Source organism: Seriola lalandi, unplaced genomic scaffold (genome assembly GCF_002814215.2).
Source record: "Seriola lalandi dorsalis isolate HSWRI2012SDOR001 ecotype SW California unplaced genomic scaffold, Sedor1 jcf7180002054465, whole genome shotgun sequence".
In the NCBI taxonomy this organism is placed as follows: Eukaryota; Metazoa; Chordata; class Actinopteri; order Carangiformes; family Carangidae; genus Seriola; species Seriola lalandi.
In genome coordinates this window covers 503,715-530,531 of record NW_019525018.1, presented here as the reverse complement: position 1 = coordinate 530,531, position 26,817 = coordinate 503,715, and the positions used below count along the sequence as shown (strand labels likewise).

Genomic DNA, 26,817 nt, shown 5'->3' with positions numbered 1-26,817 from the left:
CATCCCTCCCCGTCGTCCCCTCAAAGGGTCTCCTGTCCTCCCAGCTCAGTCTCATGTAGGTCAACAAGGACAAACTACTTTTAAAGACAATTCAATCCCTCCTCCTCTCTCTCTGTCGTCCCTCCATCCCTCCTTTCTATCATCCCCATTTTGTTTGCATCAGCATGGAGAATGATCAGGAGTGTGAGCCTGTACAAGTCCCTCCCCTCCCGTCCCCCCGTTCATCCATCCGTCTGTCTGACCTCCCCCCTCTCCTCCTCCTCCCCCTCCCTCCTCCCCATCATGTACCCCAACAGACAGACAGATGTCTTAGCACTACTCCAGTTCTGAAAGTGGCATGGTGGACTCTCTCTAGATAGAATGATGATGATAATAATAATAATATTAATGAAAAATAAATGATTTTTATTTAGATGAACTTTGCCTGTGACTGGAGTGAATTTATTGCGTTAGTTTTGTCTTCGTTAAGTGTCAAAGTCTGTCTTAGTGCTTGTATTTATATAATATAATATATTTATACAACGGCATTATGTAATTATAGGCATTAGGAATTTAAAAAGGGAGAAGGTGTGGGTGTTTGAAAGGTGGAAATATGTTTGTGCTCCACATAGATTTTTATATAAGGAGAGAAAAACTTTGAAACGTCAGCATGGGCAACTAAAACCCTCCAATGAAGATTATTTTTATTGAATTATAAAAAGCTCCAGGTCAGAATCCGAGTAACTACCGAGATACGTCCAGCACAGTGTAATTACAGATGTCATCAGAGCTGCAGTAACATCTTATATGATTATATATCAGTACTGATGTAAATGTCTATTTGAGGTTATTTAAAAACACTTAGTAGTTTCATAAATAATTCACCAGATAGTCACCAGAAATGTTTAATAAGAAACAACTTCCTATTAAAATATCAGCCAATTCATTGATATTAGACTTTTTTTTATCTGCCAAGTATTAATACCCGGATCGGCCTCAAAACTAATGTATAGTCAGAGAAAGGAGCTGAAGAGAAATCAATATCCATATACAGGAAGAGAATTATCAACTTTTCCAAAGTTTGAGCAAAAAGCTGTAATTTATAAATCATGTCACTGTAATTGATGCAGTGGAGAAGAATTTATACCCTGAGATAAACTGTTAAAATACTCCACTTCTATCAAAAGGTTTATTATTTTTGCTTTTTATTACAGAGGCATAAATATGTAGAGCATCAGCAGTTAATGGTCAAAGTGGAGATCATTTTAATTTCTTAAATTTCTAACTGCGCCGATCTTAATCTGGTAAGAAGGTAATAACTATTGCTTTCTGATGAATATAGTTGTAAAATAATATTTTACGATTTTTATGTAGTATATGAGAAAAATAAAAAGTAAAACCTCAAAATTGCACCAGTGCAAAAACATAATCTGTAACGTTATAATTTGTGTGGTGTGTTTAAGTTAAATGGGTTTTAACGCTTGTACTGAAGCTCTCACCGGTCTGCACCTGTTTCTTTAAGTCTTCACAAAGTGGAAATTGACTGGACAATATCTTTTAATCAAAGTCGATATCTACTTCTAACCTTAATACAGATTCAACAAAAAATAAATGTTTTCCCTCGTTTGTTTTCCAGAGGAATAAAGATAGAAGAGTGACAGAGCATAAGAGCAATAACGTGACATTAACAAAGCAGCAAATCCTGAAATACAGCAGCATATTATGAAATTAATAATATACATGTAGAATCAAAATAAAAGAAACGTACATATAAGAGAAAGAGAAAAAACATTTTTGAGATGAGATTGAAAAAGTTCAGTATATTTAGTTTTATTGTTGTATTTCACTCTCCGCTGAGTGAACTGTCTTCCTCTTCCAGCATCGCTCCCTCTCCCACGCACAGAGACGTAATCACTAAAAAACTTTCCACTGATTCTATTTTAAACCCCCGACCTGTAACCTCTACCTCGTTCACATGTGCTGCAGCCCACACTGAAAACTAAACCCGGCAACCAAAAATGTTCCCGATGACGTGTGGACGCTGCACAGTGAGACAAGTCCACCTGCACTCTGCGTTATTATGACATGCGGTAATGAAGAGTGCTGCAGCAGGAAACCTGAGCCTGTTGTGTAAAGCTCCGACAACTAGTTCACAGCCGGTTGAAATGATGGACGATGTTGTGACACCCATAGGTGCGGAAGGTAACCCAACAGCACCAGACAGTGCAGTCAGATGAAGTTCGCAGAGAGCTGGTGGATGTAAGGAAGCTTTTAGCAGCTAAAGAGACAGATGTTTTTTTGTCAGGAGTTGGTGGAGACCCAAACCAGAGCTAAAAGGAGAGTAAATACGTCTTCATGTTGCCCTGTGTTGGCTGGATGTAGGTTATAAATAGGCAACAGGATGTAAAAGGTTGTTTCTAAAATCAGTTAATGCAGCTTTAAACCTGCTGACGGCTCCATGTGTTCACCAGCTAGTTGCTGACTCAGGGCTTTTTCTTCTTGTTGCTGGAAACGATGCTGATGAGAGAGAGAGAGAATCAAAACATTAAAGTTGCAGCAGAAAAACCAAAAACAATGAGAAGAAAGACATTAAAACATCCTTAGAGCTAAGGAGCTGCAGGGTCGTGATAATTTGTCACTTTGAGCACTCACCTCATCTACATCTTTATTGCAGTGAAACTGAAAAAATACCTTTAGCTGCAGATCTGTGGATAGTTTTGTTTGCGAATTATATGACTCTCAGTTCGTTAAACAAAAACAGGAAAAGTGAGGTTTATTTGCATCATTCAAAAAACTGAAATATGTTCTTAAAGAGACGAGACAGAGCAAAGATGTACAAGATGTTTTAGATTTAATATGGACAGTGATACAGGTGTGACTGGAGATAAGGCTGAGAAAAGATGCATCACAGCTGGACTCAGACGTTGCAGTTTGTGTTTATCTTAATGATTGTATCATACAAACCAGTTGAAATTCAAAGAGGTCCAGAGAGGTTGGTCCTATGTTTATAATAATTATTATAATAAGATAAAAACAATGCTCTCTCTGTATAATAATAACTGTATCATTGAAAAGCTGTGCCTCTTAAGAGAGAAATGCTCCATCAAAATGTAATAATACCCAAACATTCGTAGGTCACATGTACGGCTGCCTGCCACTTTATCAAATCACATAAGAACTAATATTTCTATATCATGAAAATCATTCTGCTGCAACACACTGTCATATTACTGCCTGTTTGTTGGATCACATTGAACCTGTGCTGGTGAAGTTCTGCTTGATTGCAATGTACAGGTCACTAAACATCAGCTGCTGTGTGTGTGTGTTTGTGTGTGTGTGTGTGTGTGTGTGTGTGTGTGTGTGTGTGTGTGTGTGTGTGTGTGGTGGTGGTGGTGGTGGTGGTGGTGGTGTCGTCTAATGTATCAGCTTCCTCCTTGTATAGAAACCAGAGCTCTGGCTTCCTGTTCAACCTGACTCGCATTCAGATACACCCTCTCTACACACACACACACACACACACACACATGCACGTACAGAGAGACACTTAAACCCAGGTGCACATAAACACTGGTACCTTTTTAGCATCTTGGCCTTGAAACGTTCAGCAGCAAAGTGTCAAATCGGTGGTTGCTACTGTCCGGTCAGACCGCCCCTGGTTTCTGGTATCTCTCTCTCCACACACAAACACACACACACACACACACACACACACACACACACACACACACGGTCAGATCTCTTTTTTGCGTGTACAAAAGTACAGATGAGCTGTAGTTTCCACAGTATTTAGTCGGCAGATGAATAATTCTGGCCAGTAAACAAACAAACGTCTGGACCTTGTGGTCCTTTTCCAGTTAGTACTTTTCCATCTGACTGCGTCCTCCTTCGGTTCACATGATACCGACCCATGTAAAAGTTCTTATAGTGTCTCTCTGTTTCACAGTTTCAAGTTATTCTTTACAGTTTCTAATGCAGATTAAGAGACTGTAAATATGCAGCACTCTAGTATAAGACTGTGTGGGAACATTTGCAGTCATTGATACTGTGCTACCCTATTATAAGCTTTTTCCCACATGTACCTTTTGACATGTGATAGCAGGAAAAACACAGGTGCAACTAATTTAATTAATTGTGTCTCAGAGCCGGCCATGATGTTACCGTGGATCTCCGCTTAATGTCGTTATTGATATGAATTACTTACACCTGGTCCGCTGTTCAATAGCTCTGTCGAGCACGATCAAATATGAGTCATACTCCATCCAAATATTCAGTCCTATTCACGTCCAGGAGGAAAAGCAGAGGTGTAAATAATACATTTAATGACAGCAGTGTTTTATTTTGCTGCTTCAGTTTCAGGCTCCCACAGTGCACTCTGGCACGTCACGCTGTCGTTGCTCAGCAGGCGCACGAATAGATTGGAGACATTGACACCTGTACTTTTTTTTTTTTTTTTTAACTGTGTCAAATCAAAATGTGTTGCTGTGGAAAAGGCCTACGTCAGCTTTAGGCTGCTTTAACACAGTGTCCAGGATTTTATACCTCGTTTCCTTTACTGTATGTGTCTCCTGCCGTCACCACAGCCACGTGTTGGTAAACTTTCAAAGCTGAAGGAAAGTGCAGTTACTCTGGGCTGTGTGCAACATTTGGATCAAATTTTTACTAACTATTATACAGTTTCGTCTCACGTCTCATCTACCCCGTCATAGCAGGCAGCTGTTTTCAAACTCTGTTAAACCCAGTATACGCTACCGGACTGACAAAGCTAGCGACTAGCTGGCGAAGAAGGTTCAAGATTTGGTCGCTAAAGAGCCACTGTCAGAAAGTTTTTTCACTGGAGTTACATTTATCAGGTGGTCAGAAAGAAAAACTTTGCAATACCAGATTATAATATGTCAGAAATGTGTCTTTTTTTCTGATTGTTTTGACAAACAATCAGTGAATACAGCCTCAGTATTGCTTGTTTCAGCTGAGCGCTGTGAGATTTGACACCACCAAATTTTTATCATTCTATAAATTATGGTTTCTGAGATATTCAAATTGTGATAGATATCAAGACACAAGTGGGCTCCTGTATTTGTGGTTATTATGTGGCACATTGAATCCTCTACAAGAAATCAGTATCAGTGTGTCTCAATGAGCTTTTTACTACTAAGTAATTGTGTCCTACAGGATCACAGTATTTTCTGCCAAGGTTTGAACACGAGAGATTTCTGTCTCTGTTTTCTGTTTTCTTCAGACTGATTTTGAAGTAGGTGTGGATTAGTTGGTCACGTTGGTCATTACCAATCAAACCTTTTGAATGTTAAAAACTTTTCCATTTAACCAAACAAAGACTGGATGTGCAGTCATATTTTAAAATTTTTTTAATCACAGTTCTTTAAATTTTATTGCACATTTAAGAAACACATGTATGTTCACAAAGACAATGCTGCATGCAAAGTAGTTTAGAATTTAATGTTAGTTAATGAGTTAAATGTGACCACATCTGCCAGATATAATCTTAGGGTTTTTCAGTGGGTTATTTTTGTGTGTGATGTTAGCTGATTATTGAAAACATATTTAATACAGTAATGGTTAACATAAGAGCAGCACACTTTTTTTTTCTTCAATGAGTAAACATTTATTTATGAAATTAATTAAAGTGATTAAACTTTGCCTTGATAAAAGATATCAAAACACAACAAACAAGCTGCATCAAAAGTCTGGTGGGGAGGATGACAAGAGGATGACATTGTTACTTGATTCCTCGAGTAGATCAGAAGGAAAAGTGATGTTAGTCCTGGATTTAGAGATCACAAAAAAATAAATAAAGAATGAAAAGAGTCAAAAAACTCCACTCTGGTGAACAACAACAGAAAACACACAGGAAGCCCTTTAAAAATTGTAGCTTAAGCTCTTTTTGTCTTGGGGGGGGGGGGGGATGATCTCAGATGTCACCTGTGGCAGCAGTAACTGGGTGGTGAACGGATATCTGCTTGGGGGGTGTGTGTATGTGTGTGTGTGTTTGCGGTCAGTCAGGGCTCACGGGTCAGCCGACACGTTTTATACAGCGTTTGTGTCTGAGACAGCTCGGGATGCATTTCTTCTCCGGCTTTGTGCCAGGCGACGCCGGGGTCGGTGATGCAGACCCTTGCTTCCTGTGCAGAGAGAGAGAGAGAGAGAGAGAGAGAAACCAGACACACAGGCGGAGAAATGAGAGGAGGAAGTGTGATTGAATGTTTGCTCTGGCAGTGACATGAGAGCGTTTAATTATTAACCGCAGGCTCCCGTGGCCTCGGCTGATAGAGGCACTGGTGTGATCACAGTCCAGTGTGGGGCGGCCAAGACAAGCACAAACAGGCCGGTTATTATCCTCCCTAAATACATCAATAATGTAATAATCAGCCCGATGGATGGACACATAACTCTCCACACCAGTCAGCTCAGAGTCATTATCCCTGAATAATCACTGCTTATTAAAAAACATTTGCCGCGGGGTCATTTGGCATCAGATCCCACACAACATCTGAGTCTGTTCAAACACCAGCGAACACATCAGTCTACTGGACAAACAACAAAACAAACACAAACAAAACACCATCACAAACCCAGGTTACCGTTTTGGTTATTTATCAAGCATGAATGACATCATTAGTTACCACTTTCAGTCCCTTATACAGGATGCCATATTACAAAGTGGTTCCTAAATGTTAAAAACACTATTAAATTATACAGTTATTTAATGCTTCATATTGCATCTCCACTTTTTGACCATTAGAGAAGTTCTTAATAGTGGATTTTCTCTAATCTTGTCTTTATTTTGTTTAAGACTTAAACATGTTTCTGTTCTGACAAGAAAATAAAAGTAGGTCATCACCGTCTGCTTCACATGAGACTTTAGTGGTGATTTATTCAGGGAACATTACATTATCCAAAAATGTCAGGTTATACAATTTTTAGCCACGCTAGCAGTGGTATGGCAATGTTCGTTCAGTCCCCGACTTTGGGCCGGACTGTAATATCTTTGGATGTGTTTCTGTTTATTTGGTGCAGATATTCATGAGGATGAAACCTACTGACTTTAGTCATCCTGTAACTTTGCCTGTGGCACCAACAGCAGGTCAAACTTTCTACTTTCTCAACATCTAGATGATGGATTGGCTCAAAATGTTTGTTAGTTAAGAGAATAAATACTAGAGAAACAGCAGGTTGACATTTGAATTTGCTGTCAGCCTCAGTCGTACTTCATGTTTAGCGCTAATGAGCAAATGATGCTAATATACCAAACTCAGCTGGTGAACTTTGGAGCATGGTTAACATCAACTGCTTAATGTCTGCATTAGCATTGTCATTGTGAGTGTGTTAGCATGTTGATGTTAATGTTTAGTTCAAAGCAGCTCTGTTGCTAAGTAGAGCCTCACAGTGCTGCCTACGTAGGCTGTAGTAAAGAGGCAAAACTGGAGATGCTGAGGCGGTGAGAGTCGGCATGATTGACAGAACAGCTCTGAGACAGTGGCTTTTATGTGTTGGTATTTGCATCAGCTTATAAAACAGGAAAGCGTCACTGCAGCGAGTGTTGGTCGTAGGTTACAGGCTCCTCCGGGGGGAAACTGCTGCTCACCTGGGGGCAGCAGCTGCTGCAGCAGCCTCTCTGTTTCTGACCTGCTTCATCAGCTTCAGCAGGCGACAGATCTGCCGCAGGGTCATCTTGGGAGCGTGGCATGTCAGGCGGGGTCTCGGGGTGCAGCGAGGACCCCGGTACGTGAAGAGTGACAGATAGTTGCTCCCCCTGGGTCCTTTCCCGAACAGCTGCAGGGGCTGAACGCTGGCATAGCAGGATGCAAACTGGAGAGAGAGAGAGAGAGAGAGAGAGAGAGAGAGTTTGTTGGATGCTGTGATCAAGTCTGCTTTTCCTCATGCTCCCACTCCTCTGCAGTCTGTTTTGTGTATGTATTATGAATCATGTATCACAGCCGCTTAGTTGACTTCTCTTGTAATTTGCACAGATAAAACAAATCAGATGGTATTTGTCATGCGAGTTTATGATATAGACAACTACAGGCAATACAATATGGAGCAGCACAGCATGGAGACATGGTACTGTCTAAGATAGATAGATAGATAGATAGATAGATACTTTATTATCCCCTAGGTGAAATTCATGTAAAATGAACACGGTGATAAACGTACTCTGCTGTGTGATGAGTCTGTCTCTGCAACCGACACTGCTTTGTTTTCACACTATACACTTTGTTACCTCGGAAATCATTTGATCGCTGATGCATCATTGGAAATACTGATTATAATTTATTTATAAATTGCTATTACTGAGCCCATGACATGTTAATCTACCGGAGCATAATAGACACAGAGAGCAGAACGCTATGTGAGTATGCTAGTCTCAGCTGTGTATCTCTGTTATTCACACTTCAAATGACACACACACACACACACACACACACACATACATACATACACATACATACATACAATCATGCGCATATCACACCATTTTAATTAGCATACAAGCCAGTCTACCTCTTGCAGACTTAATCACCTGCTCCATCACAAACCCAAGAAAAAACACACACACACACACACACACACACACACACACACACACACACACACACACACACACACACACACAGGATTGATCTCACAAAGTGAATTCAGCTAGTGCAGATTCATTTACAGGACCGACACTTGATCATGTAGACCGGCCTTCCAACAGTTGTTTACTCACACACACACACACACACACACACACACACACACACACACACACACACACTTGTACACATAATAGCTGACCTGCTACAGTATCCCTGAGTTGTCATGTGCTGAAAAAACACAATCCGTTGATCGTATCCAATATTTACAGTATCAATAACACATTGACATTCATTCTTTTAGCTGGTGACCAGTTTATGGCCAAAAAAAGAAAGTTGTACAGGGACGTATAAAGACGGAAACATATTATTCCTAAAATGTTGATGTTTACACTTTAAGCTCTGTAGGTCTCTTCCGCTGAGTTTGCCTTTACCTGCAGATCTACCTGATAATACCTGTCAGTCACATTCAAACAGAACATCACATTGCATGAATGATGATACAGCACTTAATGACAGAATGACAGACATGCAAACACACACACACACACACACACACATACACACACACGCACACATAGATACTTACAGGTACAACGGTTGCCATGGATTCGTGTTAAAGCTCTGTAGTAAAGAAATGATTGTTAACATATGAATTGCTGCTTTCTTATACACGCCGACATGACCGGGCCAGACAACCGGCCAATCACTCTTCAAAAAACACAAAATAACCCCGCCTACCTCTGACATCAACACAGTGAGGTCATCACGAACACACACACACACACACACACACACACTCACTTACTTGCCTGTAGCTTCAGGTTACAGACACTGACATGCAGTGTATTACCGAGGACTCTTTTGTTGTGCAGGGTATATTTAGAAGCAGCTGTAATTTTGGGGATGAGGATAAAAACCAGGGGAACTCGATGGTTAAGAGAAGGAGAGGCGGGTAGAAGAATGGGAGACGACAAGAAAGAGGAGAAATGTGACAAAAGAGGAAGGAAGAGGAGATAAAGACAGTGATAGAGAGAAAACAGGTGGACAACAAAAGACAGTCGGGGCGAGGAGGGAAGCAGGCGTCACACAGTGTAAGGTGACGTTCCCGAACAATGTGATGCACTGATGCGTTATATATCATCAGTCAGTACAATATTACACATCACTGATGGGAAGTGACAATAGATGATTGGACACACAGTCACTCTGATGTGTTTTCTGCTCTGTGAAGAAACGAAACAGGAGAAGGGCCGAACCGCCGACATTATCAAACCACGGTTCAAACTCACGGCGTCTCCACATCTCATTCAAACACATGCAACTCGGCCCAGAGCTAATGTGGATTTACATCACCCCTGTGACTGAATCTATTCCAGTGGAGTGACATTCTGCTGTTTTAAATGCTGAGTTAAAAGTAATTCACATGAAAAACAAAAGTAAAAATAAAGAATATAGAATGTATAAAAATAAACATACAGTAAAACATGTTTTATCTCTTTAATCATCTTGTAACTGCAACCCACAAGTTGGGACCCACTTGCTGCTCTGCTTCAGTTTTTCTAGCGGTTGATTTACAACTCCCTAAAAAAGCTTTTTAGAATATGCTCTTGAAGGAAAATCTCAAATTACACTCAAGTAAATATTCATTCATTATCAATTCAAAATCTCATATTTTCCATATATATTGAATTGTGTGTTTGCTGTAGACATTTTTCACATTTCTGTGTGTCCAGCTGATCTGCTGTGCACTGACTGAAAGACTCTCTAGCACATGCTAGCAATTAGCTAACTGGTGAAGTAATTAATCTCCATTTTCCCAATTAGTATCAAATTACATAGCTGTTTCCAGGAATCTTCTTATGAATTAGCAGTTACTCGTTCGTTTCTTTCTTGGATGTTAAAAGGACTGAAATGTTGCAGATTTTTCCTTCTGTTTTAATAGTACAGTCATTAAAAACTGCCAAATTAGGCATTAAAGTGTAACATGGTGTGAGTGTGACACAGCTTTATTAAATGTCTTTAAAATAGAATAAGTGTGTGTAATTTTTGTTCAGAATATTACATGCTATAATTTACCACAACCACCTTATGTGAACATTAAGATTAACCAAGTATTTATATTGAACTATGTCACAAAAAAGGAAATATGTATGTGATTAGAGTAAATTAAAGAAAACTTGTAATAATGCATACAAAATGAACTATTATTTCCCAGTTTATTACCTCACATTTTCCCCTTTAACGATACAGCTATAGAGGGAGAAATTATTTGAATATTTTGTATTAACAACTGAGAATGTACCAAAATGTGACACTGCCTGGTGGAAGTGTTTAAAAGCTGTATAAATAATATAATAGAGGTATAACAGCAGACAGAGACAATCCTGGAGCACACATTCGGCTGATAACATTCATTATTTCTCATTAGGTGTGCAACTTCTACAAGAGTGCAACTAGGGCCCAACTGTTGTTCATGTCGGCTCACTGCAGTGGTGCACATACCGTTAGTTTACACCTGTGCTATCCTGCAATGACAAATCATAATGCCTGCTTCAGGGCCCAGTTTATTCATTATCAACTAACACAACAGTGAGTTATGACTCTGTCAGACCCTGTCTCTGCAAATTCAAAGCTGAAATGAGAGGTGTGTGAAAGTGTTCTGCTAACAGCTGAAGTGCTGTTCCCTTTTCACCCTGTCATCCTTCAATCATCAGCTCATTATAGGTTTCATCATCACCGAGCTGTTGAATCATCCGCCAAATAAAGACTTAACACGTCACCATGGCAGTGTCTTGTTTTGGAAAAAAAAAGAAGCCAAAAAAAGAGGTGAGATTATGTGTCTTGTTTCACTTAATGTTTCACCAATTCTCTCAACATCTCTATTTCTATTTCTCCCCATCACCCAGTTACTCCATGTATATTGCGGTCCTTTTCTGCCCCCTGCTGTTTTCTACACCACTCTACCTCAAACGGGTAAAGAAATATTGTGTTGTGTTGTATTCACTTGAAGGACAATGCACTGTTTTATACACATTCATCAGTCATTTTATTTTATTGTAGTTGGCCGTATTATAAAGCAATGAATTCTATTCTCTTCTATTTTATTGGCCCTGAGCGAGACAATTAAAGCCCTTAGGATTTAAAAACTTTGGTATGACATGACATGAATGTGTTCAACTGTGTGAGAGAGCTCGTGGACTCTCGTGGACCCTCGTGGATCCACTTATCTTATCTGTTTTTTGACGTTGCATATTCACATCACTTTGTCCATCATGGCATCGACAGCACATTGCATATTCACCTAGACACGCAGGACGGCGCTAGTGGATAAGTGCTGTGTCTCTCGCTGCTCTCGGCAGCCTACTACCTTCCTGATTTTGTCAAAATAAAGTCCCGAATGTCACTAAGTGTGCATTTAAAAAAAAAAAAAACTTTTTTAAGCTACTAAATAGAATTTCAGCACAGTGATGTCTATAGTTAATCTCTTTTTTCTAGGTTAATTCGGATTAAAAACTTGCAGGGGAGCCTACATCATTTATACTAGAAACTGACACACTCCCTGCCCCCTAAACATCACTCTTCGAAAAGTGAGGTGTGATTAATATAAAATATATTACACATTATTGTCAGCATTTTGTTTACCATTTTGTACGTACTTCATTTCGGGCTCCTCTGTAGAAAGGAGTATTTCCGACAACACATGAAGGCAGCAGTTTTCAGTCCATCTGTGCGGTGAAGATAAAGAAGAGAGAGGTTCGCAGAAAGAAAAACGCGCACTCTGTTTTGTGAGAAAATAGACCAAAATATACATCTCATCGAATGATTTACGAAATGTTACTTATTCAATTTGTCCTTACATGAATATTTTAGATTTGGAGATGATATTCTGCACGAAGTTCACTAAGTTATTATTTCAAGTCATGAGAAACTGATTTACAAATTTACGTTTACGTTAGGTGGGGTGAATTAGATTTGCCGTTAGTTAAATGTATTTGTCTTTGCAGCTTGGACGTTAATTGCCTAAAGAGTGTTGACATGCACATTATCTTATTGATCAGGAAGTGATGACGGAGTACATGACAGTTCTTTAATTGCTTTGTCATTCTCCAGTCGACGTCAATGGTCAACGTTAATTTAAATAATTCACGTCGAGAGATAGTAATTTGTTTATAGACTTTAATTTAATTATTGGATATTTATAGGTTTGCGCTACACAGCAGACTTCAGGAGATTCCCGTCGCCCTGAGACAGTCTTCACAGCAACAGGTGCTATGCTGCATTCAGGGAACGTGTAAGAATCGGAAACCCTTCATAATCTTATGTAAAAAAATCGTCTTTTCTCAGCTTTAAGCTGAATAAAAGTACTATAAAACATCATAACTTTATTTATGAAAGAAGAAAAACCATTTACAGAAACAAAGTTTTACACTTTTCAAATTTTGAAACACTTGTAAGCTGCTATGACAGTGTCCATGTTTTGTCACCGAGTATTTCCTGCGCTATTGAACGCCTCACAGACCCCGCCTCTGTAGTCGCTGACCTCTTCTGAGTACTTTCGAGTTTTAGACCCGCTGGGTGTAAACAGCGAAGTTGAACACTTGCAGTCAGGTCGACACCCCTCCTAGGAGGTCTCTCTGTTCCCCTCCCTGTATTTAGTTTTCGGTTCAGGTGGACCCTCCACATATCCACTGTCAGGATGTCTCCGTCCACGTCCCCCCGGTTTTTCACGGAGTGGGAGGTGGCCCGCCACTGCACCAAGGAGTCCTGCTGGGTGCTTTTGGGGACCAGGGTGTATGATGTGACCGCCTTCTTGCGGATGCACCCGGGCGGAGAGGCGCTGATACTTCGCCGGTCGGGCAAGGACGTGAGCCAGGAGATGGAGGGACCCCCGCACCGGCACTCGGAGAACGCCCGGCGGTGGATGGAGCAGTACTACATCGGGGAGTTGGACAGAGACAGCGGCACCGAGGAGGCACAGGTGAGTAACTGACCAACACCTGGATAGCTGGGCTGACATCACTGACCTCAAACATACAAACAAGTTCAGAGAAAGATACCAGAGAAGAAAAACCCCGTTACTAGGTCTCAGCTGGAGGGTTGTTAAGGTGTATAACAAGCTCTTCGTTTTAAAACTAAATAACACAGAGTAGCTCATCATCCTACTTGAAAGTTTATAATTTTCTGTCTCTTTCTTTGACTTTAACAGTTTCCCCTCAGGCCCCAGAGGTGTAGAAACAATGGCCTCCAGGCAAGGCTGTGGCTCCCTTGGAGCAAGAGTGGGTTTCCAACGACAACAAACATTTACACAATTTTCAGACCTTATTTTTATATGTTCTGTTTGAATATATCTATCATGTTTGAAACAGACGTCATTTGGCAAGCGATGGCACGTGCCTACCTGTCAATAGCTAAAAATGTCAAAGTTCAGAAACTGTGCCTGAGGAGATCAATGTCCCTCACATTGAGCTATCTATCCAGTAATGATATATTTTGGGCAAACCGGTTTTGGAAGTGTTTATTGACTGAATATGATATCAGATACAGTGACTTGGTTTTGTGACTGGTTTTGAGGCGGTGGAAAGACGATAGGGAGCTGTTTGGCTCAGTGGGTAACAGGTGAATAATTGTCTCTCACCTGGCTTTACTAGGCGTTTTCTGTGAGGCAGCAAGAGAAGGAACTCCCTGTTCTCCTCTTCCTCCTTCTCCTGGACAGTATTGATTATAGGGGCGGGAGTGAGGAGTTAGTGGAAAAAGACACACAATGCTTGTGTAATTTCTATGAGGTGGAGGAGCAGAGCTGAGCAGGGAAGGGAAGGGCGTACAGGTGATAGGGTAGACCTGAGGGGTTGAGGTAGGGTGGGTGTGGGGGGTCAGTGGTGTTCATGAATGATTCAAGAGGTGTGTGTGTGTGTGTGTGTGTGTGTGTGTGTGTGTGTGTGTGTGTGTGTGAGTGAGAGAGAGCTATAGAGAGACAAAAAACTGGTTTCTCTTGTCCCATGAAGCATGGAGGGAGCTACAAACGGGACATTTGCAGGGGAACCGAAAACTTTCCATCATTCCTTGTTGTTAGATAAATCCACACCCAATTTATCTCTCTCTTTCTCTGTGTGTGAGGAGACAGACACAGGAGTTTGCATAAATCTATTGCCAACAGAGTTGATATTTACATGGCTCTCATGTGTGTTCTTTCTTGCATGCTGGTTGCATCTTGCTACGCAAAGTGTAAACAATTGCCCTTAACCTTAATGCTTCGGTCATTGAAAAGTCATTCATATTAAAAAAAATTACTTTTTGACTACTTTTTTTTATGTCTGTCAGCTGTTAGATTTGAAGAGAGTGTTTGTTTGGGCTGGATAGAGGAGGTGTCCGACAGTCAAACTGTTGTTGTTGTAAACGTAGTTTGACAGTGTAGCCTACACACATTCTCACACTTTTCACAGTTTGAGATGTTTGTGGTTTTTCTTTCTTATGTGATAGCATCATGTCATTTGCAAAAAAGACACATTTCCCTTTTTTATTTCAGTCGCAACTTGTTATGACAAGATTCAGCACTGAGGTCAGTGTCTTGTATGGATAAAACAAAAGGGTGAAGTAGTGGTACTGAAGATGGTGTTAAGCCAGCCATACTGAGGAAGTTACATGTCCAACTCCTGGGTGTGAAACTCTGGTCAAATGTGACAATGAAGGTCTTGAGACAAGCCCACTGACTGACTGACTGAGTCACCAGGACATTCCAGTTGTTAATGAAATATCGCCCTGGCATAATTTGTCCTCCAGGTATGTCCGGAACAAATAATGCTCACTTTTTATTCTCACTATCTCCAGTCACTTAGGCACCTTGGTCAAATTGCAAATGTCAAACTTAACCCACACTTTGTTTCTCTAATCATTTGCCTGACGACTTGGAATAGCATTTTCACCAAGCAGCAAAATACCAGTGCAGTAACTGGATAAATCACCTTAAAGTCAAACAATGACTTTTAAAGGGAATTTAGTTACGCTTGGATTGCACACAACAGAAAGGTCAGTTACAGAGTTAATGTCATTATGCCAAATATTCTTATTTGTTAGGAGAACGAAATTATATATTAAGTCTGTTGTTCCCTCACTGGATCATTCTCCATTATTGAGCAGCTGACAGTGCGACTTGAATGTCATCAGACATCACACAATTTTGGCTTGAGGCACAAATCTTACCATCTTGAGTCACTGAATTATAGTGGAGGGTGGGAGGTTCATTAATCAGTATTGTGATAAGATTTGTTGTGATGTATCACCAATATAGTGTTATCAGTACCATGAGGCAGAGGTGTTTCATCCTTTTGCTGCACACAATTTCTCTCTGAACTGTTCTGTCTTCCAGCAGTTCAGCTTTATCCCTGTTTAAGGCTGTTAAAAGTGTCAGCAAAGTGAGCACAGCCAAGAAAACAGGAGCACAGCACCATGTCATACGCACCCTGAATGAGAGGCACACAGAGAGGGGGCTGGTAAAAACTTTATGGAAAATATATCCAACTTATTGCTTCTCTTTCTTTTTGTATGAAATATAAATGTATATACGGGAAACACTGTCTTCACTTACACTGATACTGCAAAACTGATGGATGGTTTTATCATTGTTATAATGGGCAAATTGTCTTCGTAGTATCATCTTGTGTGGTAACCTGAGATTCCAAGCGTTTCAACCATAATAACCATGAAAACTCTAACTACTACTTTTTGCTGTTACGAATCGGCTTAAATTGGAAGCTATTTGGGCAAAATGAAGCAGAACCTTATATCTATATTGTGACTTTAATTTCAGGTGTAGATAAATCATTGAAAGCTAATGTGGTCTTTTCAAGGCAGTAGGTGCCAGGAGCACACCATGATGATGTAGCACCCGTCGCATTTTTTAAGAGAAGACCACTCTAAAGTTGAGCCATAACAAGCTGAATAAGAGGACTTTACTGCGTTTTAGTGGAGGCTGCACTCCAGCGCTTCACTACATAGGACAAAGTGATTGAACAGACTATAAGCGTTGACTCTAGAGAGCTAGGTACACAGGCAAATTACAGGACTTATAAGGCATTGTGTTTGAGGTTTCCTTAAAGGACATAAAGGGGAAGATGATATGTGTCTTGTTTTGCATTTCTCTGTTCAGTATTTCCTTGTTTGAAACTTTTTTTTACAATTACAGATTTGCCTGCTCAACTAAAGAAGGATTTCCCATATGCATCATTCAAGAGTTGACAAATCTTTTTAGCAATGGTCAAAAATTAATTTACTTTTTTTGGAAAATACTTATTGCCATTTTAATCTATCCTTGCATCAAATTTTTGGTCTATTGTGGTTTATTTTCATTTTCTTCTTTTCCTTCTGTGTACTATGTTAAACCCCTGAACACAAAACTGTGTGAGAAGCAATGAAAACTTATGATAACCTAAGGAAGGACTGGATCTCACAATGCTTTTTGCCTATAGACATCAGTGGTATAACATAGAGGAGGGTTTACTAGAACTGAATCTGCAGGAGTGGCGGGGGGGGGGGGGGGGGGGGGGGGGGGGGGTGAGACGGTAGCTTCTTCTTGTTCTTCTTGTGTGTGTGTGTGTGTGTGAAGGCTTGCTTGTATGTGTGTTTGGGAGCAGGTTTACAATCAAACAGAAGTGCTGTTTACACTGTCAACAAATTGAACTGGTTTGTATTAGATGCTGATGCTTCTCTTCGGAAACAGGGTTTGTATGTGCAGTACAGTTAAAATTGACTCAAATTCAGCTCAGATTTATAATATAAATTATTATTCATTAAACTTTCTCTGTCACTTATGTCCCTTACTTTTGTTATACATCATATAGTATTTGTCTCAAAGACGCCTGGTTTATGCTAGGACTCCAGTATTACCCTGTGTACAGGAAATTATACTTTTATAGTAAATTTGGAATAACTAGAACAACCATTTAGAGAGCCATCTTGGATCAACACACAAATAAAAGACATCTAAAGAAAGTCACAACAGTACTAGAGACACTATTGTCCAGAATTGATCAGGATTGGATCATTTGCTCCAAATGCCTCATTTTGCTCAATTAAAGAAGCTACTTGTAAGTTTGTCTATTGATCCACAACCAACGTTAGCTTTAACATCTATTAACTTCCCCAGTCACACCCAAACCAAGACAAAACAGATCCATACATGCTCTCTCCCCATGTATTATACAAATTAATATGGGACATATACAAAACATTAAAGGAAATCATTAAAAGTTGTAATGCAGCCAAAGTTTAAGCAAATCTGTAAATCTGTAAAGCTAGAGTACTCCAGCACTTTGGTATTTAGTATTCCATTCTCATGATGTTTGGGGAAAATACAACAGAAGCATCATATCCTGACCTTTTTGTTGGTAGTGTGGGTCAAGCTTAACAAATGCTGGATCCTACATTTCCCATAATGCAACTTGGTAGCATCTTTCAAACTCCAACCTCTATTTGTAACGCTGCCTTTCTGTTAAAACTGAGAGACCTGATGACAAAACGATGACATCATCAAGGTTTTTTTCTCAGACTCGCCAAAGCTCTTCCAAAGCCACAGAGGACATTATACTGTTTTTGTAAGCTGAGTGCTCCTCCCTTTGACTTCTAAACTGATTTTCATCTGTTTCTTCTTCCTAGTTCATTAAGCAAAAAAATTGGGATTAGAGACAAAAAAAAATGATTGGACACATTGTCTATAGGGGAAAAAAAAGTACCACAGAAATGAACTAGAAGGGAAAACCACCAATGCTTATGTCAAACAAACAAACAAACAAAAAAAATTAAATTCACAATAAATACTCTGGATCTGCCCCAATATTTAATGGATCCTTGACTCATGCCCCATCTTTGTTCGGTATCAATCGGTTCAGTACTACAAACCAACAAACAGACACTGGTGAAAACATGACCTCCTTGGTGGAGATAATGAGACAAAAAATTGTCCCCCCCAACATTCAGTGTAGTACATGAGCTATTTTAGGTGGTTTGGCAGTATTGGGCCTAAAGTTAAAATTCACATGGAGTGTCCTAAGAAACATACCAGTAAATCAACAGTGATCTCTTGGTCCAAGCACCAGTGTAATGGTATATTACGGTTTTTGTTAATACACCGTCATTGCAGCTTTAGTAAAGACAGAACTGCTTAATCTTGTGTCAATCACGACTGAACCTCTGTTTGCTCTGTGTTTCTGTCACTTTGTTTCGAAGGAAATCTAGCTAGCGCGGTCCGTCTACCTCTGGACAGGATGTGGAAATACACTTTCATTTTTGTTTCACTGGGTCTGTTTGTCTCACCATCTCTTTGTGTGCATGGACTTGGAATTTAAACAAATTCAACAGGGACAAAGGGCAGAGGCAGTCGTACGTATGCCTTAATGTACGGGAGAATGTGGCTGCGTAGTCATGAACTTAGGAGCATAGTACGCATATTGTTGAATGGATGAATTACAAGTAAGTGAGTGTGCGTGAATGAATGAATGAACAAGGAAGATAGTATGGAAGAGCTCGGCATTACTGGGACATATGGAGCGGACTGGAAGTGAATAGAGCAGTTTAACAGAATCGAATAAATTAGACCAGTTAGAGAACAGGCCAATATCTGTCTAAACGTTTTGAGTAGCGTAAACAGAAAAAACGCTTGAAGCCATGTCCAGCACAGAAAAATAAAAAATAAGAGTATAAATAGAGTAGGAACTAGTATTTTAGAGTACAGAGTATGGAGGTCATGATGATGGGTGTTGATAAGTTTGGTGGCTGGAATGCTGGAGGGCGAGCGGGTTGGACTGGTGGAGCGCTGGAATGCAGACTTTCATCTGCATGCATCTGTCTCTGCTCAATGATGTGATTGTCTTTCATCAGAGGGCACATGGAGGAGGAGGGGGAGAGATCGAGGGGGCTGGGGAGGGGCTTAGTACAATGTTAATATTAAGTTCAATATTAACACCTGCTTAGTGCCAAACGTTCGTACCGTTTATTTTTGGCAGGATGTTAGAGCCATAAAATGTTATTTATTAAACGCTATGTCCCTGCAGGTAAGTATAGAAGTTTAGTAAATAAGACCTAATCTCATCAAAACAAATACGTGTCAGTGTTTCTTCCATTATGATTCAGCTCCTCTGTGCAGCGTACATGTTGTCAGTTTTTCCCAACTATTTGTTCAGGTGAACAACCTCTTTTACAATTCTTAAGAGCTGCTTTGAGTTTATGACAGTGGTGATACATTACCCAGCACATTGTTTATCTTTGCTACCATAGAGACTGCCAACACAGCAATTAACACTCAGTTGTGGGCCCCAGGTGTCTCCCCTCATCACCACGGTAACACCTGGAAAAGAGAGAGAGGGCAAGGCTGAGGGAAACTGGATGGACGGTCAGAGGGGATGGAGATGAGCATATGTTTGAAAGGTGCAATTGATTTGAGCAAAGGTCTCACAGGAGTGCTGCTAAAACCTGCTGTTACTCTTTTCTCTCATTGTTTGTATTGAGTTGAGTCCTGAGGTGGTAACTTTTAGTTTTACGCACATATTATTCATTTCCTGATGGTGTTGTTCATATTGAGAGGTATGAGGCTATCCTAATGTTTGCCAGTGGTCATAAAGAAAAGAGTAGAGCAGAGTATGTAAAACTAGGATTGAATTCTGGCCTAACTTTCCCAAAATAATATGATATATTTTGTGTATCCTGTATTAAATTTGTTTTCCCATCCCTTTTCCCATTATATTTTGATTTTAACAAATAAGGAGGAGCATTTTTTCTGTACAAAATAAATACTACAACTAAAGGGAAAATAAAAAAAATATTGTTAAATTAAAACTATACATGAAATATAGGTTACATAGTGTAAATTAAATGGGTCAGGGCTTTGTATATCTGCTTGTAGTTGACAATATTAGTCAGTAATATTGCTCCCTTCTTTCAATTGTTCATTCCACCCCGCCTCGTTCTTTATTCCATTATGCATCTGTCCGTCTTGTCACCTTTACATAATGATAGTAAAAGTGCTCTTTGCAGCAGGTAGGCTTCAGTTAGGCTGTGTGTATACAGTATCTATGGATGCAATAGGTTGGGTTAAAGCCCAGAGGGGAACCCAACAAACAAACACACACACACACACACACACACACACACACACACACACACACACACACACACACACAATCAGAGTTGTGTTGTTGCAGAACAGAGAAACAGACAAGATTCTCAGACACACCCAGAGGACGGAGGAAGAGATGGAAATAATGGCAGTCTGAAGGAGTTCAGCCGTACTGTACTGGTGCTTTCATGACAGGTTGAAAGGACAAGGCCAGAGTTTCTGACCTGGGTACTTTGCATACAGCAGCCTACAACCTGGCTGCTGGTTAGACTCTGGCTAGATGAAGTCTTCAGATGAATCTTTGTGCATGTCAAGAATAAAAAAGAAAGCTGTTACTGTTGTTGCCACTCCCTCTGATGGCCAGGGGAAAGTGCAGACAATGATACACATGGATTAGCTACACAAGAGCAGCTGTGCACTACAGCTGCCCTCGACCAGAGATTCTCAAGTGGACTGGTAGTTGCTGGTTCAAGCCATTAGTTGTTGACTAGTTGTTACACGTTTGTGATATTTATGATGAGTCCAGGACTGAGGATGAATGTTATAAGTAACATTGGTGACACTACTACATTACATGCTAAGTGGCGAAGGTTGGGCTACCTGCATGTTTCAAATGATAAGCCATGTTCGAGGTCAACGAGTGGGTGAATGTTTGCTTTCAAAATTTGCATGTCATCTTTAAATGGGTCTTTCGAAATGATCCCATACTTTGGATGCTCTGCCTGACATACTGATTTGTAATTGGACAGACTGTCCTGTGTTTACAGTAGGTGTGTCTCAAATCGGATACTTCAGTCAACGCACTTGCATGTAGTACGCTGTGTACACAGTATACTCACTGACGTCGTGCATGACAGGGTATCGGTGTCCCAAATCAAACACGCTCACCGGAAATGACGACGCAACATGTGACCACGATTTAAAATGAAGGTTTTACTTTACTGTTTGTGCCTCCTGTGTCACGTGACATGGAAATTAGGCCGCCAATGGCACTGACAACTTGTCGTCAAGTTTGAAAATACTTTGGCGGTCCCTCCCCTTCCGCTACATAGCCACTGCATGTTGCCATACTTGTCAATGTGAACACACTTATGCACTGAAAACAGCAAGTGTAAGTATGGAAGTGTGTGAATTGAGACACGGCATATGTGCAAACCAGTGGCTCCTCCCACTCCACAACTATGGAGATGGTACTTTAAAAACAAACTTTAAAACAAAAATTACAGTTATAATGTTGTATCAGCCAGTGTGTTACCACATTTCAACTGTTAACAACCCTAAATCACACCGTTCATGTGCCACTTACTGGCCACCCTACTTAAAGGAAACAGGGACAAGATGTTTAGCAGACCAATGTAAAAGAAGCTGTTCTGGCTGTGTTGAATTCCTATGGATATTAATTATTAAATGCCTTTTTACATTGAGACTTTCAAACTAGTGGTCAGTTTTGCTGAGTATCTTGCTTTATCTCAGTTTTTATTAATGAGATTTTTTTTTTAATTGAAAATATCAGAATATAGCAGCATTGTGAGGGTTGTTGCAGTGTTTATATAGCACTAAGTTGACTAGTTACTGTCTGTAGGGTAACATGACACCTTCTGCACAAATTAGGTAGCTACACATAGCCTCAGATTCTTGCACAGACACACACGCACACAAACGCACAACAGGCACACACAGAACAGAGAGAGCCAGGGTGGATTCTTGAGTCCTGGTCATTCAGGTTTTACTGGTTTTTTTTAGTAAGAGGGAGACGAATGATCTTGTATACACACACACAGACACACACACACACACACACACACACACGTGCTTCCTTGTTTTACTACATTCATGGGGACCCATCATTGACATAATGCATTCCCTTGCCCTATACCCTAACCTTAACCATCACAACTTAATGCCTAACCCAACCTCAACAAGTATAGTGGGCACCTGGTTTTCAGACCCCATGAATATAGTATAACAAGCCCATACACACAAACGCGTTATCACCCTCTTCCACTTTTCCCATCACATTTCTTTGGTTGTCTTCCCCTGTTAAAAAACATACACTTCAGCAGACTTAAGCTGGGTGTGTGCTGCTCGGATTGGATTCCTGTGATGATGTTGATTCAGCATCAGATTGAAGGCAGTGGCAGTGAAACGGCAGCACTACTGTAACACCACATGGATGCGACTTGTATCGTGGATGACACAGTATAAGACTGTGTCATGCATTCATTGCATACCTGAAGTATGCAATGAATGTCGCCGTAGTTGTTTACTTTCTGCCATGTACCTTGTGAAAGAGAGAAATGACCAGTGTTTCCCATGAGGTGGAAAGAGCTGGTGTTGGTATTAAGTGTAGATTGATGGAGGGAAAAAATTATTACCATCGGGAGCACCAGAAGAAATCCCGTCACGTCAATGGGCTGGTGGACTGTCAGGCCATCAATCAGGTTTTTATTGTCCCTCTCTGTGTGCCCATCATTCAGGGTGTGCAAGAGAGCGTGCTTTGTGCGAGCGCCGGTACTGGGCTCACCAGCAAACCACCCCGCCCACCAACCTTCACAAATACTATCTAATTCTGTGGAAAACATAGATCACCTATTACAAATTTGTGAGGCCACTAAAAAGGAAGTGATTATTGAGCTGAAAGTGTTTTATTTACTTTGTGATGCAAAGCAACAGTTTCTGTGGGGAGAAAATTTGCACTGGGAATAGTTTTGTTAGATCAGAATATAAATGTGTTACAGAAAAGAGGAACATTACTTCTTTTAAACTTCTTCATGCTTTCTTCACCATCAACAGTCTCGACCGGCATTGGAAACATGTACGAAAAAAGCCGTCCAATCACGGTGCTAGAATTCTACATGTGCTGACACCAGTATCAGGAAGGAATGAGATTGAAAAAACCTGTGATAGTTTCTCTTCTGATAATCTTAACAACCACTGAGAAAATGCACTCAGCCTCTTCCTCTCTGTGACCCACAAACACGTCTACACACTCTCCAGTGCAGCCCGCGCACCTCACCAGATGACAGAGGGTTTGGCCATCGTTATCCTAATCCAGGCGTGTGGTTGGTTAATTTGGGAGCGGTGAAATATGTCAGCTTGGATAAATGCTGTTGCGTAATGAGATGACTCCCAGGTAAAGATGTGATTGCATCTGTGGCTGAAGAGGTGTGTGTGTGGGTTTCTATCTTTCCCTCATCTAGCGGAGTGTGAGCGATGGAGGCATTCAACCTTTACACACGATCATATGATGTTACTGCTGACACTGATACAATCGTTATCACGTCTGTCTGAGTATCGCACAGTGATTGAGTAATAAATTAACAATGTGATCACATTTTTACTGCTTGTGGTGCTCTTCAATTGACTTTGTAGGGAACTGCTTAATGAGGCCAATTTTAATGTTGTTGTCGCTGTATTAAACACAGCCATCAGTGTGTTAGTAAGAGCTGATAAGACTGAACACTGACAGTTACTCTCTGGTTACCAGATCATGTCTTAAACCACCATGAGATAGTGAAGCCTTCTTAAAGCACTGAGACATGGTTGAAAGGATTTGATAGAATCAAAGATTTTCCAAGTCGACTAGTAGTTCAAGCCATTAGTCAGCAAGTTGTTGACTGTTATACGGAGCGGTCTGTTAACGACACCGGCAAAAGTGGTAACGATTCTAAATGTGTCGGAACAACCAACATGGCGAGTGAACATTTTGTTGGTGTAATTAAAAAAAATCACATGAACACGACAAACATTAGCTTGCCCTGATCTCACGAACACTGGGATAAGCCTAATAACGTATTATTTATCTAGGCTATGTAACATTAGAGGGAGCAGCCATGTTGCCAGAGGCTAACGATGGCTAATTACATGTTTGAGATGATAACCCATGTTTGAGGTGGACAAATCATAAACGAATGGTTGCATGTCACCCTGTACCCTCTGGATATGATCATGCACTTTGGATTTCCTGCCTGACGTATGTAATTAATGTCTAATAACCATACATACATTTGGTTGACTATTGGGTCGCCACTGCTACCCTAAAGTCAAATAGATTTTTAAAGGTCAACAGACTTAAGTCTGTGACTACTGTTGCATTAGTAAATAAACCATTTTCTCTTTGATTTTTTGATAAATGTGTGACTTATCGATGTATAACCTGTGTGTTAGTGAGAGATGGTATTCAGAGTTCATGACCTTCAGAGTGTTATCGAACTTTCCGCAGTGTTACTGAACTTTAACCCTGCTCTTTCCACATGCATCCTACCAGGCGACTGCTGCTGACACACCCTCAAACACATACAAACACACACACAGGCATTACATGGAGGAACTTTACCCTGCCACCTTGTACTGTTTCCCATACATTGATTTATTTGTGATGGGTCACCAAAACATTGATATTGACTGTCACATATTGAATTTCTATTTCATTTTACTATTTGAAATTGGTAAAATCTTATTTAATTGTAAAGCTGAACAATAAAAACAGAGTATTTCTAGTAGGTGAGAACGCATCTCACACACACAATCTCCTGTCGTGTGCTGCATTGTGAAAGGGCAAGTCTCAATGTGAAAATGGCTATACACACAGTTATCACAAGTTCGCAGCAGGTTGCAATGCACAAGTCTAAATTTACATAACAAGATAACAGTAGATACAACTGTATTATTTTAATGATAACTACTGACAGTTTTATCTAGGTTTCACACCCTCGTCCTCTCCTAACACATTTCATCACATGGCATAGTATAATGAGATGTGTGTTACTGTATGTGGGTTCATCTCCCTCAATTCACAAGGCAAACAAATGAAACTTTCTGTTAATGCATTTTATTTTAGATACATGGGTGTTTTTGACACGTGGTCAGACCTGCCCGGCATAAAATAATCAGCAAATACAAGACTTAAAAACAAGACTGACGCCAGGGTCCACTTCCTGATTGCACAAGTTTGGAATACCTGACCCCAAATTATGACAAGACAAAGTCACAGTGAATACATGCGAAGTATTTGGTGCATGAGACCAAATGTTCTTGGTGTTGAGCTCTGGGTGTTGCCAGTGTCATTCTTACAAAACTGTCATATCAGTATAGGAGTAATAAACCCCCTCAGCCTCCACAGGTCGACTGACTGAACCTTCTCATCTGTAACCAGACACCAGAGGGGTTATGAAAGCTTTTTCTAGCACCAGCTGCTGCTGTTTTTGATGTCCTATTGTATGTTAACTAGAATCCAGGAGGAATCCTCGACTATAGTGCCTCAGTCTGTGTGTAGGATTGATTATTATACAACAGGTAGGAAGGAGTCAAGTTACTTAATTGTGGCGAGTAACCAGAAATGCTGGTTTTGGCACACAGCTGGCAACAATTTAGAGGCAATGAAAATTGGTAATATAGAATAATAGGTAATAAAATTTGTAACTGAGCCAAAATGAGCCAAAATATTGTTTGATTTTAGGGAAATAAAAATGTTATAAAAAAGTTATGCACCTGCCTCGCTTCATCCTATATGTCGGTGTCGTCATCCTCTGATCACAAAATCTCAACTACACAAATCAACCATGACTAAGTCTGCTTACATAGTGGCTGCTCAGAGGGCAACATCAACTCAACCTTTGCCCCGACAACCATTCCTCCACCCTTAGTCCCAACACTCTCCCTATCACCAGTCACAGAGAGCACAGTGAAAAATGCAGTGATGGAAACCCACACACACACGCCCCAAAGAGAAAGTAGTCAAGGTTACGCAGGTGGAATAAAACAACTTAATGTTATTTCACGCCAAAGCACACAATCAAACCAAACATCTGTCAACACCTGAATTTATATTTCAAGATTAAATCCAGGTAGATTTAAAAATCATTTTTGTTTGCACCTAAATTAAAACATGCTTCCACTGAGCGGTGAAACGCAATTACAAAGGCTCTTTTCCCTTTAGAAAATGAGCAGCAAGGAGCTGTTATGATCATTTGAATGAACCAGTTCTTCACAATGCAGGGCTCAGCATCGTGTTGACTGCCAGCCAGACCAAGCCTAATATACAGCATTTTTATATTGTATTATTTTGGCATGTGACACACATCAGTTGGTTGTTTTTACTGGTTGACTGGTTTAATAAGGACAGGGTTCTTGGATGTGTGA

At 40.4% G+C, this 26,817-nt stretch overlaps 2 protein-coding genes across 3 annotated transcripts in view; one reads left to right on the top strand and one right to left on the bottom strand.

Annotated features, from left to right (window-relative positions):
* Positions 1–5,324: 5,324 nt before the first annotated feature.
* Positions 5,325–9,727, bottom strand: LOC147818826 (uncharacterized). 2 transcript variants are annotated; one of them, XM_087175379.1, is made up of 3 exons: positions 9,160–9,727; positions 7,580–7,803; positions 5,325–6,116 (listed from the first exon to the last, which is right to left on the bottom strand). In XM_087175379.1, the coding sequence occupies exons 1-3, from the start codon at positions 9,175–9,177 to the stop codon at positions 6,008–6,010; spliced, it is 351 nt and encodes a 116-aa protein (XP_087031505.1). In that variant the 5' UTR covers positions 9,178–9,727; the 3' UTR covers positions 5,325–6,007. The 2 variants fall into 2 exon arrangements, with proteins under 2 accessions (XP_087031505.1, XP_087031506.1); XM_087175380.1 differs by having other exon boundaries at positions 7,621–7,803.
* Positions 9,728–12,331: 2,604 nt separating this feature from the next.
* Positions 12,332–26,817, top strand: part of fa2h (fatty acid 2-hydroxylase) — a 32,842-nt gene continuing 18,356 nt past the window's right edge. Inside the window, exon 1 of the mRNA XM_023411421.2 lies at positions 12,332–13,551. Within this exon, the coding sequence (XP_023267189.1) occupies positions 13,270–13,551 (282 nt within the window). The 5' untranslated portion in view covers positions 12,332–13,269. The remainder of the gene's footprint in view (positions 13,552–26,817) is intronic.

Bases quoted from the DNA above. Each gene is read 5' to 3' on its own strand.
- LOC147818826 (XM_087175379.1), bottom strand. The intron at 6,117-7,579 runs GTGAGCAGCAGT...CTCTCTGCACAG, and splicing joins GCAGCAGCTGCTGCCCCCAG to GAAGCAAGGGTCTGCATCAC.